Raw genomic sequence first — 21,274 nt, forward strand, 5'->3', positions numbered from 1 at the left:
GAGGACCAATGAAGTTAATAGCTTGAGTTTGTTCAAAACAAAACCTCCATCAAAGATAGAAAGATAAATATAGTTATCTTTTTAACCTAATCTTATCAACCCTTGCTCATGAGCACGTCAATATGAGGTTTCACTCTAACCCTAACCCTAAACCGAAACCTAAACCAAACCCTAACCCTAACCCTAACCCTAACCCTAACCCTAACCCTAACCCTAACTCTAACCCTAACACTAACCCTAACCCTAACCCTAACCCTAACCCTAACCCTAACCCTAACCCTAACCCTAACCCTAACCCTAACCCTAACCCTAACCCTAACTCTAACCCTAACCCTAAACCTAAACCTAAACCTAAACCTAAACCTAAACCTAACCCTAACCCTAACCTAACCCTAACCCTAAGTATTACAAGTTTAAAGTATTTTACGCCTTATAAACCATCATCACATGCTAGGCTTGAAACCTAAGAAGCCTCTTTCTTCTTCTTGCCCCTCTCTACGTAAACTCTACCTGACCTCAGTGATGTCACCTCACCTTTACCTAACCTGAGTTTTTAACCTTAACTTGCTCCTCAGCGGGCAAACAAGCCTCTTTCCCCCGGACCGACGCGCCACACTACACCTCCTGTGTCAGCCCTTCAAACACCCGCCCCGGTTCTGTGCTCGCTCGCCAGGTCTTTCCAAGCTTGCGAACTTTGGTCGCTGCTTATCGCGGACAGAAGAACAGGCATCCCTGGGTCTAAAAATACACTGTCCCATGTTAAAACACAAATGGGTTTCAGCTACAAACAGTCTCTCAGATGCCATTTTATTGTTATTACTCACTTTACTTTAATGGTGCCACCAACACCCAGTAGTGGAATTCCAAATATCACCCTCCGAGTGTTGGTGTGAAGTAGCTCAACAAACAAATCGTCGGAACAAAAGAGCTTTAACTCATCTTCTTCTTATCATCTGTAATTGAGGGGTTGTGCGAGGCCGCTGGACAAACACCGACGCCGTCGCACACGAACCTGAGGAGTTAATCAGTTCCTCGGAGGCTAATTGTGAGTGTGTGTTGACGTGCTCGCGAGGGGGGGAAAGAAGTGTGTTTTTAAATCCCGGCTGAGAGAAGTCGCGTCTCCCCGGGGTGACCTCCCTGGTCAAACACACTTAATCCACAAGCACAACACCGTAGTACCTCCGCAAACACTTGTTTGTGATGCAGGAGTTAAAGAGTTACTCCCTTTTTTAACCGTGATTTCTCATGGGATTCATCGGAGTTAATTCATTGTATATTCATTGTTGGGGTAGATGTGAACGTGGGCCTCACAGCGAAAAGGTTGTCAGTTCAATTCAAGCTTGTGGTGGATTCCAGGAAGCTCTCCGATTTCCTCCCACAATCCAGTTTAATCGATGACACGGAATCATGGGAAGGCCACTGCGTTTCCTTGACATTATTCTCAATATAAATTTCAATTCAATCTACATATTTTCATGATGATAAACAAATAATGTCGGGAAATAATAATACTTACGTTCATGAGTGTCCAGATCCCGGCATTTTATGCCTTGGACACCAAAGAGTGACAGGAGTGAACCACAGTAAACCTTTTTTTTTTGGCACTGCGGACCAGTTTAAAGTTGGCATTATGTTCATTCAGATAAAAACAGTAAAAATAAATATCTTAGAATTTATTGTTTCACTCGTCTTAGTATACAAGTTTATTATATTTAAAAAAACTTGAATGAAACGAGCATCTTGATGTGTCAAAAAGTCACAGGTCAAAAATATGATCTTTTTCAAAACATAAAACCTTTTCAGACCATAATAGTCAATAGAATGATATGAGTTTCTTTCTTTGCGACCCAGTAACAAATGCCTCACACACCGGGACTGGTCCCTGTATTAGGATTCCAGATCCTACTAGTACAGATTGGAATTCCAATCTGTACTAGTAGAGATTGGAATTCCAATCTGTACTAGTAGAGATTGGAATTCCAATCTGTACTAGTAGAGATTGGAATCCTGCTACTGAACTGGGATCTTACTATTGATATGGGTTAGGGTTAGGGTTAGGGTTAGGGTTAGGGTTAGGGTTAGAGTTAGGACTAGGTTAGGGTTTGATTACATCAAAATAACATTTTGATAAATCTGGAATCGTACTAGTAGGATCTGGAATCCTACTGGATTCCAATCTGTACTCTGACATATATTTAAAAGAGGCTTTAACCTCTGAATACCTTGGTATGTCAGGAATGAGTTTGAATGAATGACTTCTGATTAGATTAAGGATCAGTTGAATTACAGTCTTTATTTAAATAAATCAACTTATCAAGAAGCAACTGTTGACAGGTATTGATTTCAAGTAGTATGAGGATAAAGGGCAGTTATTGTCAGGTGTGTGCGGTCAAGCAAAGATGACAAATATTGTGTTTATTTGCTGGTAAAAAAAAAAGTACGTACATAAAAGTGCAACGTGTATTCAGTGATAAGAAATGATAAAGAAAACGTAGGTTTTTTTATTGCTCTTTTGATGTGAAACGTTTCCTTTCACGAGCTGGATGATGTGTTTATGAGCCTGTTTGACAAACAATGAGTTCATATTGATTAGGACTGTTGCTTCTGCGTCACCTGAGTGGATCCATGATCAGCGTTCCGATCAGATTATCAGGCGCCGCGTCAGCGAAACGCAGATGCAGAAGATTAAAAGGGGGGAAAAGTTTCTGCTTATTGGGCAAAGAACAGCCGCGGGCGACGAGCGTCTGTGTTTTTCAGGTCATCTTTGACAAGCTATTTAGCATCCAGCGCTTTTCCTGCGTCACTTTTCCTGGAGCCGCTCGTCTCGGTCGGTGACGGCGTATGCGTTTGTTGTTTCGGTATGGAAGGAAGAAAAGGCCAAAATAAGGCGCCGACCCCCAATCATTGAGCCCTGACCCCGGACACGACGGGGACTCTTTTCCTGGTGCCAAAGACTCTTTCAGACACACAGACGCACACTCGACACTTCCTGGACATTGACCTCGACATCTACCTTAAAACAAAGATGGATTTCAGGAGCTAGTGTTTGACAAATGGCACCAACACACATGTCGCTGTCACACAATACCATTTAAGAATTCATCTATTCAACATCTATTCCTTTACGCCTTCGCATCCATGCACAATCGCGCACTGACACACACACGAATAGACGCCAGTTCTGTGCTGTGTCACTGTCAGTGCGCCGACGTGTGGAAGCACACCAATGAAAACAGCTACAACAGAGGAGAGGATGAGCTGTGTTGCCTTTATTCTTCAGTATTTTTGTAACCCAGCAGCAGCCAACAGTCACACGCTCCTGAAAAAATACATTTTCAATAAACTTACCATTAGATATGTTAGTATTTATTTGAAGAATGAGAGTTCATTAAAAAAAATAATATTGTAGCATGAATTTTAACAAGATTTTATTTAATTTATTTATTGAATTTTGCAAAAAAACAAACAAAAATGAACAATCAAACGTGTTTCTCTTCATCCATGAAAATGAAATGATTTTGTGTTCAAACACATATTTCCTATCGGTTGTTGTAATGTGTTGAAGTTTCTTTTCCAACTGTTAAAGTTGAGCTTGGTCCAAACACATGCTTCCTGGTTGTTGCTATCGTTGCTAGCAAATTATGTCATGTGACTAATAAACCAATTTCCCAAAGTTTAGATTAAAATAATTTTTTGGTTAAAAACAACAACAACATTAGTCTCAGGCACTATTTTCCAAAAGTCTTCATTTATTTATATGAAGTTGAGGATAAATAAATATAAACTATAGGGAAAAGAATAGTGTTGAAAATTCAAGCTATTATGTTGATAGAGAACAGAAGATCAAAATAATGTACTTGTGTATCATTATTATTTAAAAATTAAAAGTAGGAAAGGCTGAAGTCAATCACACGAGCAGCCAAAATGTGTAACAGTCAAAATTTGTGGGTTAAGCAACATATACGGTGGGAAAAAAAAGGTTAAAAGGTTTAAGAAGTTTGATTCCAAACAGATTTTGACTTTTAATTATTGGAAGTATTTAGCAAAAAAGCCTTTCTGTGGTAAGTTTTTCCGCCTTAACTCAACACATAGAATCCAATAAGAAATAGACACAAAAAAAAATAAACAAAATAAACTTTTTTTTCTACCCTGTTGTCACAATAAAAATGCAATGAAATCAACAAAATTGAAAAGTTTTAACATTATTTAAAATGTAAATAATGCTTCAAACAACAAAAAAGAAAGGTACGAGATAGAGATAAAGACGTGATTCTACTGTAGGATCCAAGATATCAAAACTATCTGAACTAAAATAAAGGTTTACTGAAGATTCAACTGATGCTAGTTCATTTAAAAGATGGTGACGTTACATACAACTGCAGGTTTGTTCCTGAAACTGGAAACCCAAATGCTCACTGAAAATGTGTTTGAACAATAAAACATATGTGCTCTTTACGGTAATGTGCATAAGCAGAATCCATAAAGATCAACTGGAGCCATAAAAACTTGAGCAGACTTTGACTTGTGTGACTTTACGCACACACACACACAAACACACTTGCTAATATTATTAGCGGGCAATTGGTTGCTGTGTTATCAGCAGTAGTTACACATTAATGATAGTTCCCCATTTGCTCTTGAAGGAATATCCCTCTAGTACCACTGGACAAATTTCAAATCTGCAGTGCAGGCCAAAGGGGAACAGGACTAGTTGAATGTTTTATAAACACACGTTCACACATAATGAAGTGAGAGTCTGTGTCGGGGGGGAAGTGCCCGAACAATGAAGCGTCCGCCAGTGTTTACGTCGATGAGCGCTGGGGACGAGTGTAAATTCGACTCGCTGGGGACAAAAGCCATCAGAGACTTCCGATGGACGGACGCTGTAATTCATATTAGTCAAGAAAGGGAAAAAGCAAACAGCGTCGTTGGACATGTAAAAAGGCACTTCCACTTCATGAGGATGTCAAGTTGTTGTTCGTTTGATAAGAGACTTCGATGACCTTGTGTCCTGCATGGCTCCCGCACTGGAGGCTTTTATTTAAACCTTTTATTTGGCTTTTATTTCTCATTAAGTTGCTCTTTGGTATTGTTTTAAAAAAAAATAAATTAAACTTTCTCTTGCATTATATTAAGTTATTTTTAGTTAGATAAGTTTTGCTGCCGCAACATAATAAATATTGAAACATATTGATCTGTATTTTATGTTCAATCTATTAATACAAACATGTCAATGTGATCAAATCCAATGAGTATATGTAAGTTTTACTTTACTGGATTTTCCTACTTTTCTTTTTAAACTAACAACTTACAAACACAATCGACAAATAAACACGTGAAAAAACAACATTTCGTTTTAATACTAAAGTCATTTTTTCTCTTTGTGTGTAGTAGTAAGTGCACCTGTGTTCCATATAACATTTCCTCCACTGTTGAGGTCCACCATGCTAAAAGATAAAAAGAAGAGATTAAGTTTAAATTACCTTTACAACAAGGACAGAACAAAAAAAAAAGTAGATTTCGATTTTATTGCACATTATTTAATTTAATATACATTTTATCAAACTTTGAATCATATGGTTAATCATGAAAATATTGTTTAAAAAAATAATGATAGATTATCAAGTCGTAAAAAAAACATTCACAAGTTAAATTAGGGGTTCATCTAGCAATTGAAATAAATAAAAATATTGATAAAATTAAATTGCTTGTTAGCTACATATGATGACAGTACTCTGAACACAAATGCAACACTAATAGACTCAGGGACTCATTCGTTCCTTGCGCTATTAGACGTGTGTTTAATTCTGAGGAGTGGAGTGAAAAGATTATTCCAGTCCATGTTAATCCTTTATACTTTGTCTTTGTTATTTTTCTTTGATCTATGTTCTTTATCTTCACTTTGTTTTTATTGCCCTTTGTTCTTGTTTTATGAATCTATCTTCTGTGTTGCTGTGTGCTGGAAAAACAATTTCCCGAAGGAGACCATCAGAGGATCAATAAAGTTTTATCTATCAATATATCAATCTATATAATGTGACTCTGAACAAAAGGCTGCCTACATTTGCAACATTACCACTCTGAATGTTTTAAAAACCCACCTAAAGGCGCCTTATCAATCCAATTAATTATTATCATTATTAGTAGTATTTAGTTGATTCTTCATCTGATTGGTTAATTTGTTTCTTCTTTCGGAATAACATCAAAGGGATCGATCGTTCGGTTGTAAATAGTTGAGCAGATAATTGATGAGTCAGCTTTTACGAACCGGTCAAATGACTACATTTAGTCAAAATAACTACATAACAAACGAATTGACTTAGTGTGTTTAATGGACTGCTTTGTCCACGTTTGTAGAGCCCTAAGTTATTAAGTGTAACTCCAGCCGAAATCTTAATTATTTCAGGGTTTATTTTTCAAATTCTTTGTTGTGTTTTTTGTTTTTTAAATCTCAAATAATATCTGCTCTTTATGTCCAACAGGTAAAGCTCATCTGTGTGTATGAAGGATCAGAAATACTCACAATTGTTACATGTGTGTGTCAAAGAGAGAGAGAGAGAGGGAGGAGGGCAGTAGATAACAGAATTGACGAAGGTCCAGTCGCTCACTCCTCCTCTGCTCCTTTCGTTCTTCATTCCCAAAAAATGTTTCTCCTGTGGACCAAACTAAAAACCGTACCTTCCTGAGATGATCCACTTAATATCAAGCTACTTGATCAAGATTTGCTCGTGTGATTCCCTCCATTATCTGGGGCCTGTTTGACTTTCTTCTCCCAAAAGAGTCCACGTCCAGGGCTGGATATGTACCCGGGCATCATGACCACCAACCATGGACCCCCTTCTTATGAAGCCGGATTTCTGCACAACTCCCCGGCGGGCACCTCGCCGGTCTACGTGCCCACCACCAGAGTCGTCACACCCATGATCCCCGCGCTGTCGTACCTCCAGACGCCCGGCGCGTCGCAGCAGAGCAGCCCGGGGACGAGTCACTCCGCCTGGGCGCAGCCGGGCGGGGAGTCCTCGTACACTCACTCCCCGGTGTCGCCCCGGTTCGGCTTCTCCAGCAGTCCCCCGATCACCTCCGGGGTGGCGCCGGTCCGGGAGACGGCGGTCTCCTACAACAGTCCGATAAACGGCAGGGACCACTTCGGGGCCCGGGGCCTCAACGGATCCTTCCACAGTCCTTACCCGGCGTACGTCAGCTCCAACATGGGAGGGACCTGGCCCGCGTCTCCCTTCGACAGTCCGGTGCTGCACGGCCTCCAGAGTCCACACACCACAAGGCACCCAAATATCGGTAATATAAATATATATATATATATATATATATCATTTATTTTTCGTTAAACATTTATAAATACAGAGGAAAGTTGCGACAAGATCAACACATTTGGTTTAAATGCGTACGCAAGAACAAAGTAAAAAGTAAGCAATATTTATGAGATTAATCTAAAAAAAAGAATCTTAAATTAAATAGCTAAGGAAAAACAGAGTTTAAAAAAATGTGAGATAAACTTCTGAGGAATAAAAATAACACGGAATTTATTTTGTTTATAATTGTGATCGTCAAACGACCTTTTTAAAAAAGAAAATCAACCAAAATATATTGTTTTTTTTAAGCAGCGTTGATTTCTGGCTATTTTATTACATTTAAACTCAAGTTGGGTTTATTTTAGAATTCTTTAATAACGTTTTTCTGTTTGGGAACGAACGCATTGGAGCGCTTGGAGGGAAAATAAAGTAGAAAATGTACCTTGAATTAAGATTCACGCACAAAAAGATTTAATCTTTCAGGCAAATTACTTTAAATCTCTATTTTACTTGACTTACGAAGCATTAACGAGAAGATATAGTACAATAATAATATAACGATGTGTTTATATATGTGTGTGTGCGTGTGTGTGTGTGTGTGTTCATCATGTTATTTCAATAAATCAATCGGTCCAATTCTGATCGTCACATGACCAAATTCTCAGTGAGTTTAGATTCGTTTTTTCGTTCCTACACGATGAAATGAAGAATTGATCCAATTATCTCCAATTATCTGATTTTAATCCTTTCAAAGGTTTCATCATTGACACAAACACTGATGCATAATGTGCTCGTAAGAAAACACTCAAAAACGTAAACAAAATAGACAAAATCATTGTATAGTCAAATAAATATTAACATTAAGGATGTCGGATTTTTAGGATCACACACAAAAATACACAAATACATTTTCTAAAAAAAAAAAAAAGTTCCATCACATTGTGTTACCTGATAAATGAATGCATTTGTAGCATTTGAACAAATACTTTATAATAATAAAAAATAAGTAATTTATTCAAAAGATCTAATCATTGTGTCGCTGTCTCCTTTATATACACATATATCGCCAGGCTGTAAATATCGATAGAATAGAGAAAGATTAATCACTTATTTGAACATATTTAAAATTAAATTTGTCTTATAAAGAGATTTTTTGATTTAATTATTTTAAATCCCATTACTCTCCAACCTTTTTAATTATAATTTTTTTACGTGTTAAAAGTTTCCAATATACATACTATGTGCATGATAAATAGTTTTTAACACACATTTCTTAAACACAAATTGTTGTTGTCGTTTTGGAACTCGAATAATTGACTTTACAAGACAGTAGGACTTAACGTTAAATATTTAATTTTTGGAAAATCGAATTTTAATATAACTGAGGTCTCTAGGGGCAGCAAAAATACATCTTACAAAATGTGATTTAGATTAAGATTTAGGTAACCCAATTAATCGCTTTAAATAATATTTAATGTATTATTAATTTTCTTCAACGACCCTTAGGGGGCTCCGTAAAATTTCTAAATGAATAACTTTTGAGAAAATATCACGTTTAGCAAAATAGGATTGTTCTTTAATCAACTCCTTTTTTAAAAATAAATGTTATAAACACATTGAGGGTGTATTTTCGTATAAAATTACATTGAAATAAAATAAAAAAACATCTAAATAATCTATAGATATATATAAAAAAACAACATAATCTTAAAATGTTGAAAGCAAATATGTGTATTTTAATCCATTTTCTTTTAATAAATTGACTTTGAATAAATAGCTCATCTTATCATGCAACCAATAAAGAAAATAACTTTCAAACTCTATAAATAACATATATTTTTTAATAATGCACCATTTTTAAATACATTATGCACATTTCGTCAAAACAGACGTTGATAGAACTTTTTGTCAGAGAAAATATAAAAAGACAATGTGCGAATATTTATGTTTTCACTAATATTATCAACATCTGAAAAGAAAAAACAAAGTCACGTTTTGACAATATAATAACCTCTCGCCTTTCTTCAGTGTCGTGTGTTCGTTCTCATCTGAGCTCTGATAAAGAAATGTGTTGTGATTAAATAAATAATCCTTTGTCTGCAGCAGCCTTCTGTGAGTGTGTTGTCTCCGGTTTACTGTGTTGGGTACATTTGCTTCCTGGCTCAAGGTTGGTGTCTCGGCCTTGGAGGAGACCCATGTTGATGAACTTGATTCCTATCAGCACACGGTGCTGCCTTCAGGACAACATGGCATTGCTCTTGTCTGGTCTTGGGATGTTATCGTGAGCTCTTATGACTTATGGAAGTCAAGTGTGACGACACAGTTGGAATTTGAACACTAAAAATCAGTAAAATCAGACTTTGAAATTGGAAGATTATCAAATTAATCAAACACTGTCGTTGCATTATCTATTTCTTTTTTTTAATGCATGAATACATACAGTGTAAAATTCCATATGTAGTTCAAACACATTCGTGTCCGGGCCACCGGGTCACCTTGACCCAGAAATAACACAAGGGTTAAACCCACATTCTTTTTACATTAATTGAATAATGTTTTACATTTAATTTTGAAGTTTGAATTATTTTACGCATTTAATTGTACATTGAATATATTCACAGGTCCACAACAAATAACAAAGCTAGAAATGTAATGGTTTTTATCAAATTCAAAGTTTGATTTTTATGCTGTTAAAAAAACAGTGTAATTCATTAATGTTCAGAATCAAATGGCTCACATTTACTTCTATGTTGACAGAAGTAAAGAGCAACACAACCATATGAAACCATTTGTCTGAGACCAGGATGGAGATCTATCCATTTCTATTTCCATCAGACTCTTGAGATAAGAAGGACACAAAGCTTATGTTGTGTGGGGGCTGTAAGGAGCTAATGGTCAGCGACCCCTGCTGGTCGTAGAGTCGAGTGGATTCATCAGATCTTTGTTAAAAATGTCCAACGATTTAACATCTTCTGAAGTTATTAAAATGAACTGAGCAAGATGTTCTGAAGTACGTTCGAACTTTTGCTCTGTAGTTGTGTTGTTGTCGAGAGATAAATGTGTATTTTTTTAATCGCTTAATGCTGTCAAGTTCTTTTGATGACTTTGACCGATAAACCTCGTTCAGCGTCACAACCAACCTTGTAGTGATTTCACACTATTACACATAATTTCAAAATGTCAGCAAAAGCTTCTAAAGCGGCTAATAAATTAAAAAAACTTGGAAATTCTACCCACGTTTTAAGAAATTAACAATTCTCTAATCAAAATATGACACACAATTTAAAAAATATTCAAATAATCATGGTAACAAGGCGACTGTTGATGAACAAGTACAATTTTTTAGTGTAATTACAAGTCTTTTTTCCTCACAAATCTCAGACAAATTATAATATATACATAGACAAAAGATTAATAAAGCCTTTAGTGGGAAAAAATAATGAAAATCCCGTAAGAAGTAAGTAAGTAACATTTAAGAAGATAGTCATTAATATGTATTATTATTAATAATTTAGAGTCAACACCATTCTTAACAGTCAGAACATTTTTTAATTGTATTGTCCTTGTGTTTCTTAATCTGTTTCCCCCCAGATCTGTTCGATGACTTCGCCGAGGGCCGAGAGTGCGTGAACTGCGGCGCCATGTCCACTCCCCTGTGGAGGCGGGACGGCACCGGACACTACCTCTGCAACGCCTGCGGCCTCTACCACAAGATGAACGGCATCAACAGGCCGCTGATCAAACCCCAGAGACGACTGGTGGGGGGAGGGCGACACTCTTGGCACTGTTCTCTTTCCAAAGAACATCTGAAGGTTCTGACCATGATGTGTTTGCTTCAGTCTGCCTCCAGGAGGGTGGGCTTGTCCTGCACCAACTGTAACACCACCACCACCACACTCTGGAGAAGGAACGCGGAGGGGGAGCCGGTGTGCAACGCTTGTGGACTCTACATGAAGCTGCACGGGGTACGAGACATATATGCATCCTTGGTCTTATGCCATGTCAAGGTTTCAAGGGTCAGGGTCAACACAAGGGATACCACAAACACATTTTTTTTATTTTCGGGCCTCTGGGTCACCTTGACCCTGAGATAACACAAGGGTTAACAGAATAGAAGAAATAATAAAATACTTGTAGTTGTATGGAAGTAAATCAGTGCCAGAATATAGAGTGGTTGGATTTTTACATTGTTTTTATTTATGTTGTTTTTTAAAATTTAAATAATGACCCTGAGATAACCGTGTTAACAAAAGAGATAAAGACTAATAATCATTTGAATATTGTTATTAATTTTTGAAATCAATAATTTCTATCACAATATGTGGAATTTGTGTATATTGAATAATTTAATTCAATCATTTCTTAGATAACACAAGGGTATAACAAATATTGAATTCAATTATTTATTAACACTTGTGTTATCTAAGAAATGATTGAATAATTTAATTCAATCATTTCTTAGATAACACAAGGCTAAAAACAAATATTGAATTCAATTATTTATTTACACTTGTGTTATCTAAGAAATGATTGAATAATTGAATTCAATAATTTCTTAGATAACACTAGACTAAAACAAATATTGAATTCAATTATTTATTTACACTTGTGATATCTCAGAGTCAATGTGACCTCGAAAAACAAATGTGTTTGTGGTATCCCTTGTGTTGTCTCTGTGTCAAGGTGAACGACCTCCACCACTTAATATGTATTTATGGAAGACCTTGACCCAGAGACAACAAAAGGGATACCACAAATACATTTGTTTTTCGGCTTCCTTGTCACCTTGACCCTCAGACAACACTGAGTCTTAACACAAGGATTAAAAACGAATTATACATTTCAAAATAGAATTTTAATTACTATGAATTAAAGAGGGTTTCTTTGAGATTTAATGTTTTTTTTTTACTAATTACATTCAATAATTTCTATCACGATATGTTGAATTTGAGTTTATTGAATAATTTAATTAAATAATTTCTTTATCAAAAGTTTCAATTCATGAGATTTAAAAAAAACATTACTAAAATGCCTTTTTTAACGCACAGAATGTGATATTCTAAAACCAATAAATAAAATATATTTTTACGTATACATATTTTAAAATGGGTAGCCTGAAAGCTAATCAAGTAGCTAAGCTTTTGCTATTGTCTCGGAGCACTTTTATACATACAGTTTTGTATTGAACTTGATTTGAATTTAGAAAATGCGTAAATCTTTGGAGTGAGAATATAGAACTCTATGTGTAAACAATATTTATACATTTAAAATATATTTATATTTTTCAATTCCATTACTAAAAACAAAAATACAAATTTAATCTTTCAGTATAAAAATATTGAATTATTTAATAAAAAACGAAGGAAACCTTTATATATATATATAAATAATTTAATTTAAGTATTTTAATAAATGTAATGCTTAAAGAAACCCAAAATATTTGTACGAGAAAGTTTTTAAAGTTTCACCCAATGAAAGGGTTAGGGTTAGGGTTAGGGTTAGGGTTAGGGTTAGGGTTAGGGTTCGGGTTAGGGTTAGGGTTAGGGTTAGGGTTAGGGTTAGGGTTAGGGTTAGGGTTAGGGTTCGGGTTAGGGTTAGGGTTAGGGTTAGGGTTAGGATATAATTGTATAAATCTGTAGACAAACCACCTCATCAAAGTATGTATTTGAAAAAAAAACACAATATAAATATCAGGTCCTGTTTTTGTAGGTCCCACGACCCTTGGCTATGAAGAAAGAAGGAATCCAAACCAGAAAGCGTAAGCCAAAAAACCTCAACAAGCCCCCAATCGGTAAGAAGGACTGAGACATCTTAATGCACATTAATTAAAATTCAGAGCTATTACGGTTCTATATATAGATCAATTGACAAGATTTCCTTTTAAAAATCTTTTAATAACTGTAATAACACACTCACCACAGGGTCTCTTGGAGGGGACGGGACTCCTACCACACCAAGCAGCACTCCGCACACTCCCACCACCTCCACGGAGGAGCCTCGCCAAATAAAGACCGAACCAGAGACCCACAGCTTGTACACACACCACAGCACACACTCACAGGTACCACACACACACCTTTGTCTACCATGAATAGTATTTTTTTTTCAAAAGTAAATAAATAAGTGTAACTAATTGGAGCCTGGTGAGAGAGATTGGTGTCACTACTAAAGGTGCTTTTCGGGACTTCATAATATCAAGTTACATTCTTACTGAAGGACTTGTGGCTACTTTTAAGAAAGTCAAGTTTAAATCTATTTATCTAAAAAGTGTATGTTTAAGACTCATGGGTTAATAGGTGTAAATAAGTAAGTAAGTAAGTAATTTGTATTTATTTAGCGCTTATATAGACCAGGGTCACAAAGCACTTACAGAATAAAAAAAAATACTCAAAAAAGATATACTAAAAAGATCAAGATAACACCGAGAAAAACACAGGTGTCACAGAAAATCAGGAAAAAGCTAAAAAGATCAAGATAACACCGAGAACAACACAGGTGTCCCAGAAAATACAAGGTCAATTTGCTTTTTTAAGCAGACATTTATAATTGGAGTATTTCCTGATTTTGTGTTACCATTTTTCTTAAGAAATGTACTTGTTTACATCGAAGATTCCATATGTATTTATCGACACTGCATCTGTTTGCCTTCAGATCTCTGCCATGCCAGCCTACATGTCAACTACAGGGGGCGCTATTCCTCTTAAGATGCCCCCTGGCGGTCACGGCGTGTCCTCTGGATCCAAAAACGAGCCATGGAACAACCTCATCTTGGCTTAGAGGACTCGACAACATCTTTAAAAAAAAAATCTACCTGTAGAACACATCTTATAGTGAGAGAAACTTTCCAAGAGGACGGAAGCCGCTCTGGCTGCAGACAAAGTCACGTCTCAGGAGGTCCTGGCGCTCATATCCAGGGGAGGAGGAGATACAACCACAACAGAAACTACTCGTAGAGTTCAGAACTTTAGGTTGACGACGTGTTGTAGTCACGGAAAACTGTGTTTATATAGAAAAACAGGTGAATAAAAAGATTGTCATGTTTATCTGTGCCACCATGCCAGAAAATGAAGTATGAACGTTGCTATAATGAACAAGACAAGAGGAGAGCTTTATAAATATGAATCACTTTCAATATTAAAAATGTACCTGGGTGTATTTAAGCCAAATAAATAATGACAACAGCATTTGAAACCTTCAAAAGTGCTTATAGGTAGGCATGTCCGCCTTGCCACGGTCATGAATTTTTGTTTCTTCAATAATGGATCAGATAAAAATAACTCAAAATAAACGGGTATAATAGGTTACACAGGATAACCTTGAGCCGAGCTACGGTTTTCTATAGCCAGACTCAGATATCTGGAGGTCGTTTTCATTTTTTTAAGTAACTTTTGGGTTTTTAAACACTTCCCAACGTCTTGACGAAGTGAAAGTAAGTATGAAACTTCCTAATGCCGCTTTTATGCTCAACTGCAGGTGGATTAATCATTCTTATTCGATGATGAACAGAATGGAAATTTAAAAACAACAAAAATAATAAATAGTAAAAAAAAAAACTCTAAAATGACTAAATTATAAAACATGACATAGAAACTGAGTTTATAAATCATGTTTAAAAATAACTTTAATTAAAAAACATCCAGCAACTTATTTTTGGTGGAAATAACATGTGAGGGTGACAATAGTGTTTCAAAGTAGCACAAGACAACAGAACCTTTAAGAAATGTGTGTACAAGAATAACAAGTCCGGTATATTTCCTTGTACATATCCATGACTTGAATGACAATAAATATATATAGATTGTACATATTTTACCCTCTGAGTGCCCTGGAGAGCAAGACAATAAAGTTGAGAGATTGTTACACCTACAGTATGTTGTGTTTATAAAGCTTAAGACAAAGTTCACAGAGATATTTGAAACCGTACAGGCTTAGAACATTCCCAAACACTTCAATGCATTTCTGCATGATGGACGGCAAGATTTGATGCATTTCAATTTCAAAAAGTGGCAACTTCTCAGTGGGATGGAAATACGATACAAAGAGGCTTAGTTTTTACTACGAAGGGATTAAATAGCACATTCAAAAACAGTTTAATTATCACTCAAACAATAGTTCTTAAAAAGGTTTAAATATCTGACTCTTTACATAATTCAATTACGCAAAAACATGTTCGACAAAACATCATGCATTTTGAGAGAAGATCAGCCTGAGACATTTTTTTTCAATCCCATTCTTGAGAAAAAAAACAATAAGAGACAGAGAGTTTCAAGGTTCCTGCACAAAACAACCATCAATGCAAACATGGTGAAAAAAAAATCTACACCAAGAGATTGTCCCTAACTAGGTTTCCATTACAATTTTCCACAACGTAAACGAATGTTCATTTCAACAAAGTTGCATTTCCTACACAGTTGTTCTGGTTGGAAGCTTCGTACCTCATGGAATCTTATCCTGTCATCCTTCAAAATGGGTTATCTTCTAATCCTCTATCCATCCATCTTCTATCGCTTATCGAAGGTTGGAACATTAGGTTGCACAGAGCAACCAGACTTCTCCCTTCCAGCTTTCCTTTCTCTCAAACACATCTTCGTCCCCCTAGTGGTCTTTTGACTGTTAGACTTTTGCTTAAAAACATAACCAAGTGACTTCTTTTCATGTGGAAGAGCATCTACTGTGAGAATCTCCTGAATGACTGAGTTCCTACCTTGATCTCTGAGAGGAACTCAGGACACCCTGTAAAAAAGACACATTTCCATCGCTTACATTTTGGCATCTTGTTCTTAAGAACAAAGCCCACTCACGCTCACTCATGAACAAGACCTAATGACAGTTAAACTCATCCACTTTGGCAAAAAATATCTACTGGATTATCATATCTTTCCGACTGAGGACCATTGTCTCAGGTTCAGATCAGCTGATTTCGGATTCTACATTTTCTGCAATTTAAAAATAAATTAATTATTACTATTGATTGAAGAACGGTTGTAATTTTTCTCTGGTGCTGATGTGCTCTACTATCCACATCTCCATGATAATCAACGGCTCATTGAAATTGAATTCTTCCAATTTGCAAATATTCCTTCGTGAATTCTGCAATATCGTCAATAAAAAGTTGGACTGTGCGCTGGTTCAAGTCCTCGGTCAACTTCTTCCTCAAAGACTCTGCATATTTGTCCTGCACCAGCTCCCTCCAACGCTCCTCAAATAAAACCTGATCTTGACTTGATGAATCGAACAACATAGTCTTAAATTGTTGGTTCCCTCTCTGTAAATGGTCATGGAAACTTCCACCTTCCTCTGTGAGGAGAAGTTGAGCGGCTTTATTGAACGGATCTACTTCCTGTTTGGATTCTGTCTTCTCCATGTTGGTTACTGATACAAAATGACTGCTGATATTTTTTAAATATAGCTTTAAGTCCTGATCTTTTGAGATGGTGAAAGACAAATTGTCTGATTCAAGAAGGTTCTTGACAACATCATAAATACTTTGACAAATTGGTATCATGTTTTTTTTCTTAGCTAGCTCAACGTAGCCGCTGTAATCTTGTGTCTTACTTAAACAATCCACTTGGCCATAGTTGAGGTCCTGAAATAGGGTTTCCTTGTTTCCTTTGAAGCCCCAATATCTTTGAAAACCAATAAAAGTCTTCACGCCAAATTCTCTCCACCACGCTCGCGCCATCTCCACCATGTTCAGCATGCAGGGCTCGGTGTCTCTCGTCAAACAGGGACTGTTGGCGGTGAAGATGTAGACTTTCCGATCTTCAGAGCCGAGCTCCGACTGCAGGAGCTCCTGGATCTTTTCAACGACCTTTTCCTCGCTGTGTATTTCTTCTGTGTAGTCCGTATAGTAAGGTCCGTGAATAACGACCTCCTCCGGTTTCTCCAGAACAGCCCAAGAATGTTGCTTTTCAACGATACCGTATTCCTCAGCGATGATGCGGTGAAACTCTAGATACTTGCTCTTGATTGATTGATCGAGGTCGGTGACATCAGGGGCATGTTTGAACTTGAGATTCTCTACAACTCTCTTCAGGGAAAATTTAGGATCTGCCCAGGAGGAAATCTGCTCAAAGAGCAGTTTGCTGTCAGTCATGCGTTTGGATCCACCCCCCTTGTCGTCGAGGCTGTGGATCATCCTGTGGCGAGGAAAACGTAAACAAATTGTCATCCTGTTACAGCGCTTTTTTGAATTTACAACAACCTTAAAGGTAAACTAATGTGTTGATTTAAGTGTGTCTTGAACCTCTATTGTGTCATCAGTGTCTGTTTGTACAAAACTATCTTTTAATTGAAATATTTACATTAGAAAATCTGCTTAAGCCCCGCCCACTGAAAACACTTTGTTTTTGTAGAGATTCCATCTGGTTCACCCTGAATGCACCCACTCTGCTGTTATCGATGCCGAAGATTGATTGATTTCCGTCTGTACATGAAGTCAAAATCTAGTTAGGAATGAGAAACTAATTCAAAATTAAAGAGACTTTTTTTGTTTTTGTTTGTTGCCAGTCGTTTAACCTTGTGGCTAAGATGATCAAACCTTAGAAACAGAACAAAAGGCATCTGTTGAAGACAGGTCTACCCTGAAACACTTACTCTAACTTCTGTTAAAGCAAAATGATGTTCTAAACTGCCTGTTGATTTTGGGCTCAAGAGTTTTTAATTTAGATTTTTATTTTGTGCTACATTTGAAGAATGACTTTGATTTGAGATACATTTTTGTACTTGTCTAAATATGAGAAAAACAAGCTAAATTGTGATGCTAAATACATTTTTTAAATGGATTAAAACTGAATTGGAAAAATGACACCTCATACTCTGTGTCAATTACAAGAGAAGACTGTAGACTCAAGAAGTCTGTAATATTGACTACCAGACTATATATCCATAAAGAAAAATATTTAAAAAACTTACCTGGAACTGCAATGCATTGCTGTTGTGTGCGACTCAACTTCAAGAAGCTGACGTTTGCGGGTCAACCTGTATGAACAAAACAAAAGCCAAGTGTTAAGACGTGAAGCAACACTTGCACAACTGTGACAAAAACAACTCAAAAGTTTTTCTCACGTCCGTCTCTCCATCGCGGCTGCTGCTTCACAACAACCTTCTCTTTTCTTCTTTGAGCCGCGACAGAGTAGCAGCTCCTCCTCTGTCTACGCTGACATAGATAAGACCTTCAGATAAAGACCTGTCCAACATTTTTGTGTTTCAACCGTCAACTGTCTTGTGGCCTGAAATATTCTTGATATGTCGAACATTTTTTGTGTTTCAACCGTCAACTGTCTTGTGGCCTCAAATATTCTTTAAAGAAGCATTTAAATAGAAACCATATGCTCTTCTTGACATTGAATATTTATTTGATCTCAGTGTGTTTCTTCCATGTGTTCTCTTAGCAACACTTGTTTTCATTCACAAGTGACACATTCAGTAAGACCACAAAGTTATTGTATGCGGAGTAACGGGTTAGACAGGACTCTGTGTGTTTATTTATGAACTTGCACTCGGTTGTAGAACAACTAGTAGCTCCAAACAGGTCAAACTTCGAAAGAGTGAGAGACATGGAGTCTCCCATGCAATTATATGAATGGAACACATTCCCTATATGTTTCTGTTGCTTAGATTAGTAGTATCTTTTTATGCTTTAATAGCTCATGATAATGCTCTTTTTTTTCCTGACCAGTTTTAGTTTAGATCATTGATAGAGATTCAGAAAGATCAACAGTCACCAATAAACTTATATGTCAGTTGGTGAACGGGAGATTAAAACTTGTTTGCTCATTTTAAAGATGTTTTCAACCAGATGAGTTTGTCTGAAAGACCCCCCTCATGGAGAGTCTGTGAGGGTCATGTGACCACAAAACTGCTTTACAGCACTGAGTCAGAGACAGTGTTTTCAAATTAAGTACTTAGAGGCTCAAGTCAAGTTAAGATATCTTATCTTATCTAAATGTATTTTATTTAGTAATCTGGATGATGTCATTGCCATTTGTGTAGTTGAGATTTTACAACGATGTAGTTACAAGGGTTTGACACATGGGGTCGCTAGAGAACCGTTTTTGAATCTAAGTTTACAATTATTATTATTTACATCGCTCGTCTTTTCTGGAGGGTTTTCGGTCACACCATGTCACATTTAAAAAAATGTGAGAACAACAAAGTCTGGCACTTTACAACAACTGCATTAACTGTGTCTGGATGACCACCACACATCACGTGATTGTTCCTTATTTAATCAGTATTTAAAATACTTCATGACTATAGTGTTGTGTCATCCATCAAGTGTAAGATATGGTTCAATACCATTGAAGATTTTTTTTTCTGCTGGTGCAATTCCAAGTCCTACAATCGAAAAACACAAACATTAAATTACTTTTATGTTGCAAGAAAAAGCTGTGAAGCTATCGTATCTAATTGTAAACGGTGTAGATGTCCCAACGTTTAAGTAAATACTTGTTCATTTTTTAATAAATTATTCATAATTAAAGGCACTTGCGTTTTCATCAACAAACCTCTGAGCGTTTTTAGACTCGACTATAACGCCCCCTTGTGGTCATCTAAGTGGTGAGTATTTTTTTTATCAGTATATATACTGACAGACCCGGCGGCATTGGCGGGCATTGGGGGGCCGTTCCCGACCCCAGGGCCAGCCGTGGCCACCCAGGCAGGAAGGTAGTACAGGTGATGTAAATGTACAATGTTGTAGCTCAACTCTTTAGTTATTTTCATGTGAGAACACACAACGCTAACAGCAATCCGGGATTCAAAATATGTTCCTTTATTATCTTCTCCGATCTCTCAACACACATCCATCAACGTCAAGAGAACAGCGCATCCAAGTGGTCATTAGGTTCCACTACAGTTATTGTTATCATTTGACATTAATGGTTACAGTTGCTTATAGAGTCAGTCATTGGTTTTGGTTTTTAGTATGAACATCCGTAATACGCTGACAAGAAAAAGTAACAAGGAGAGCGAGCAGCAAGCAGCTTCATCCATGTCTACTGAAAACACACTGAAGTCAACCTGAACCCTGGAGTGAACATTCAAACTGAGAGAGTAGCTGCAGCTAAAGCCTTCACTTAAACTCACCAAGACACCTGCCTTGGACTTGGACCCTTTTAAAAACAAGGCTCCTGTAGAATGAGCCTGTATTGTCATGTTGGTCATTTGGTGACCTTTAAAAAACATATTCTTCAGTAACTGGGCTTCATCAAGTATCAAACAGATCACACATCACACCTGACATGATTTTGTTCAATAAGATGAAAACTTATTTGATGTTCAATCCAGTGTTCAGGTTGACTTCAGTGCTTATGTTTTTAATAGAAGTGAAGCTGTGGTGCTTTAGTTTAATAAATGAACACAGCACTAAACTTTGTTGTTGGTTGTTAGTTTTTTTTAGATTTTGGGATCAACCGTCACTTTTTAGTAATGGGAGAATTATTTCTCTGTACTGTGCGAGTCGTCCCAGAGCCATTGTGCAGCCTGAAGCCAATACGTTTTTCGGTTGAAAAGTTTGCCCCCCTGAAAAAATGTAATGCCACCCCTTAGATGTTTTTCTGCAGCCGGGTCTGTATACTGATATTCTTAGTAAATGTGCAAATGTGCACAGAATCTCCATCTCCAACATTCTTGGACCACCACTGTCTCCACACACTTCCCATACTAACCACCTGGCCTCCTGAAACTTATCTCCAACCGTCTCCACATGTCCCTCTGGTGTCCTCATTTCTGGTCTTGTCTTCTGATCTACCTGATCTCCACTCAGGGATCTTATTTCATTAAGACTCTTCAAACTCTGCTTCTTGTATTTTGGTCAAATAAATCAACTGGGGGCCACTTCCTGTATTTATTCAGCCCAGTACCGTCAGATTGAAACTAAGTTGAAATGTATATTTATGTTATAAAATGTTCCTTTTCACTCTCTTGCCACTCCTGCCGGTCATCTCCAGCTTTGCAAACCA

The 21,274-nt window shown here is 36.9% G+C and overlaps 2 protein-coding genes across 2 annotated transcripts; one reads left to right on the forward strand and one right to left on the reverse strand.

Annotated features, from left to right (window-relative positions):
* Window positions 1-6,632: 6,632 nt before the first annotated feature.
* gata4 (GATA binding protein 4) lies at window positions 6,633-14,469 on the forward strand. The gene is made up of 6 exons (XM_087805421.1): window positions 6,633-7,296; window positions 10,902-11,068; window positions 11,150-11,275; window positions 13,020-13,101; window positions 13,232-13,371; window positions 13,962-14,469. Exons 1-6 carry the CDS (start codon window positions 6,801-6,803, stop codon window positions 14,085-14,087), a joined length of 1,137 nt encoding a protein of 378 aa, XP_087661547.1. The 5' UTR covers window positions 6,633-6,800; the 3' UTR covers window positions 14,088-14,469.
* Window positions 14,470-15,376: 907 nt separating this feature from the next.
* Window positions 15,377-18,426, reverse strand: LOC148067215 (uncharacterized). The gene is made up of 3 exons (XM_087805419.1): window positions 18,378-18,426; window positions 18,225-18,290; window positions 15,377-17,449 (listed from the first exon to the last, which is right to left on the reverse strand). The coding sequence occupies exons 1-3, from the start codon at window positions 18,389-18,391 to the stop codon at window positions 16,354-16,356; spliced, it is 1,176 nt and encodes a 391-aa protein (XP_087661545.1). The 5' UTR covers window positions 18,392-18,426; the 3' UTR covers window positions 15,377-16,353.
* Window positions 18,427-21,274: the final 2,848 nt, after the last annotated feature.

This window comes from Callionymus lyra, chromosome 13 (genome assembly GCF_982586985.1).
Source record: "Callionymus lyra chromosome 13, fCalLyr1.hap1.1, whole genome shotgun sequence".
NCBI lineage: Eukaryota > Metazoa > Chordata > Actinopteri > Syngnathiformes > Callionymidae > Callionymus > Callionymus lyra.

Coding starts and splice junctions, on each gene's coding strand:
- LOC148067215 (XM_087805419.1), bottom strand. Junction 17,450..18,224: donor GCAATGCATTGCAGTTCCAG/GTAAGTTTTTTA, acceptor TCCTCGCCACAG/GATGATCCACAGCCTCGACG.
- gata4 (XM_087805421.1), top strand. CDS start 6,801: ATGTACCCGGGCATCATGACCACCAACCATGGACCCCCTTCTTATGAA. Junction 11,069..11,149: donor TCAAACCCCAGAGACGACTG/GTGGGGGGAGGG, acceptor TGTTTGCTTCAG/TCTGCCTCCAGGAGGGTGGG. Junction 13,102..13,231: donor CCTCAACAAGCCCCCAATCG/GTAAGAAGGACT, acceptor CACTCACCACAG/GGTCTCTTGGAGGGGACGGG.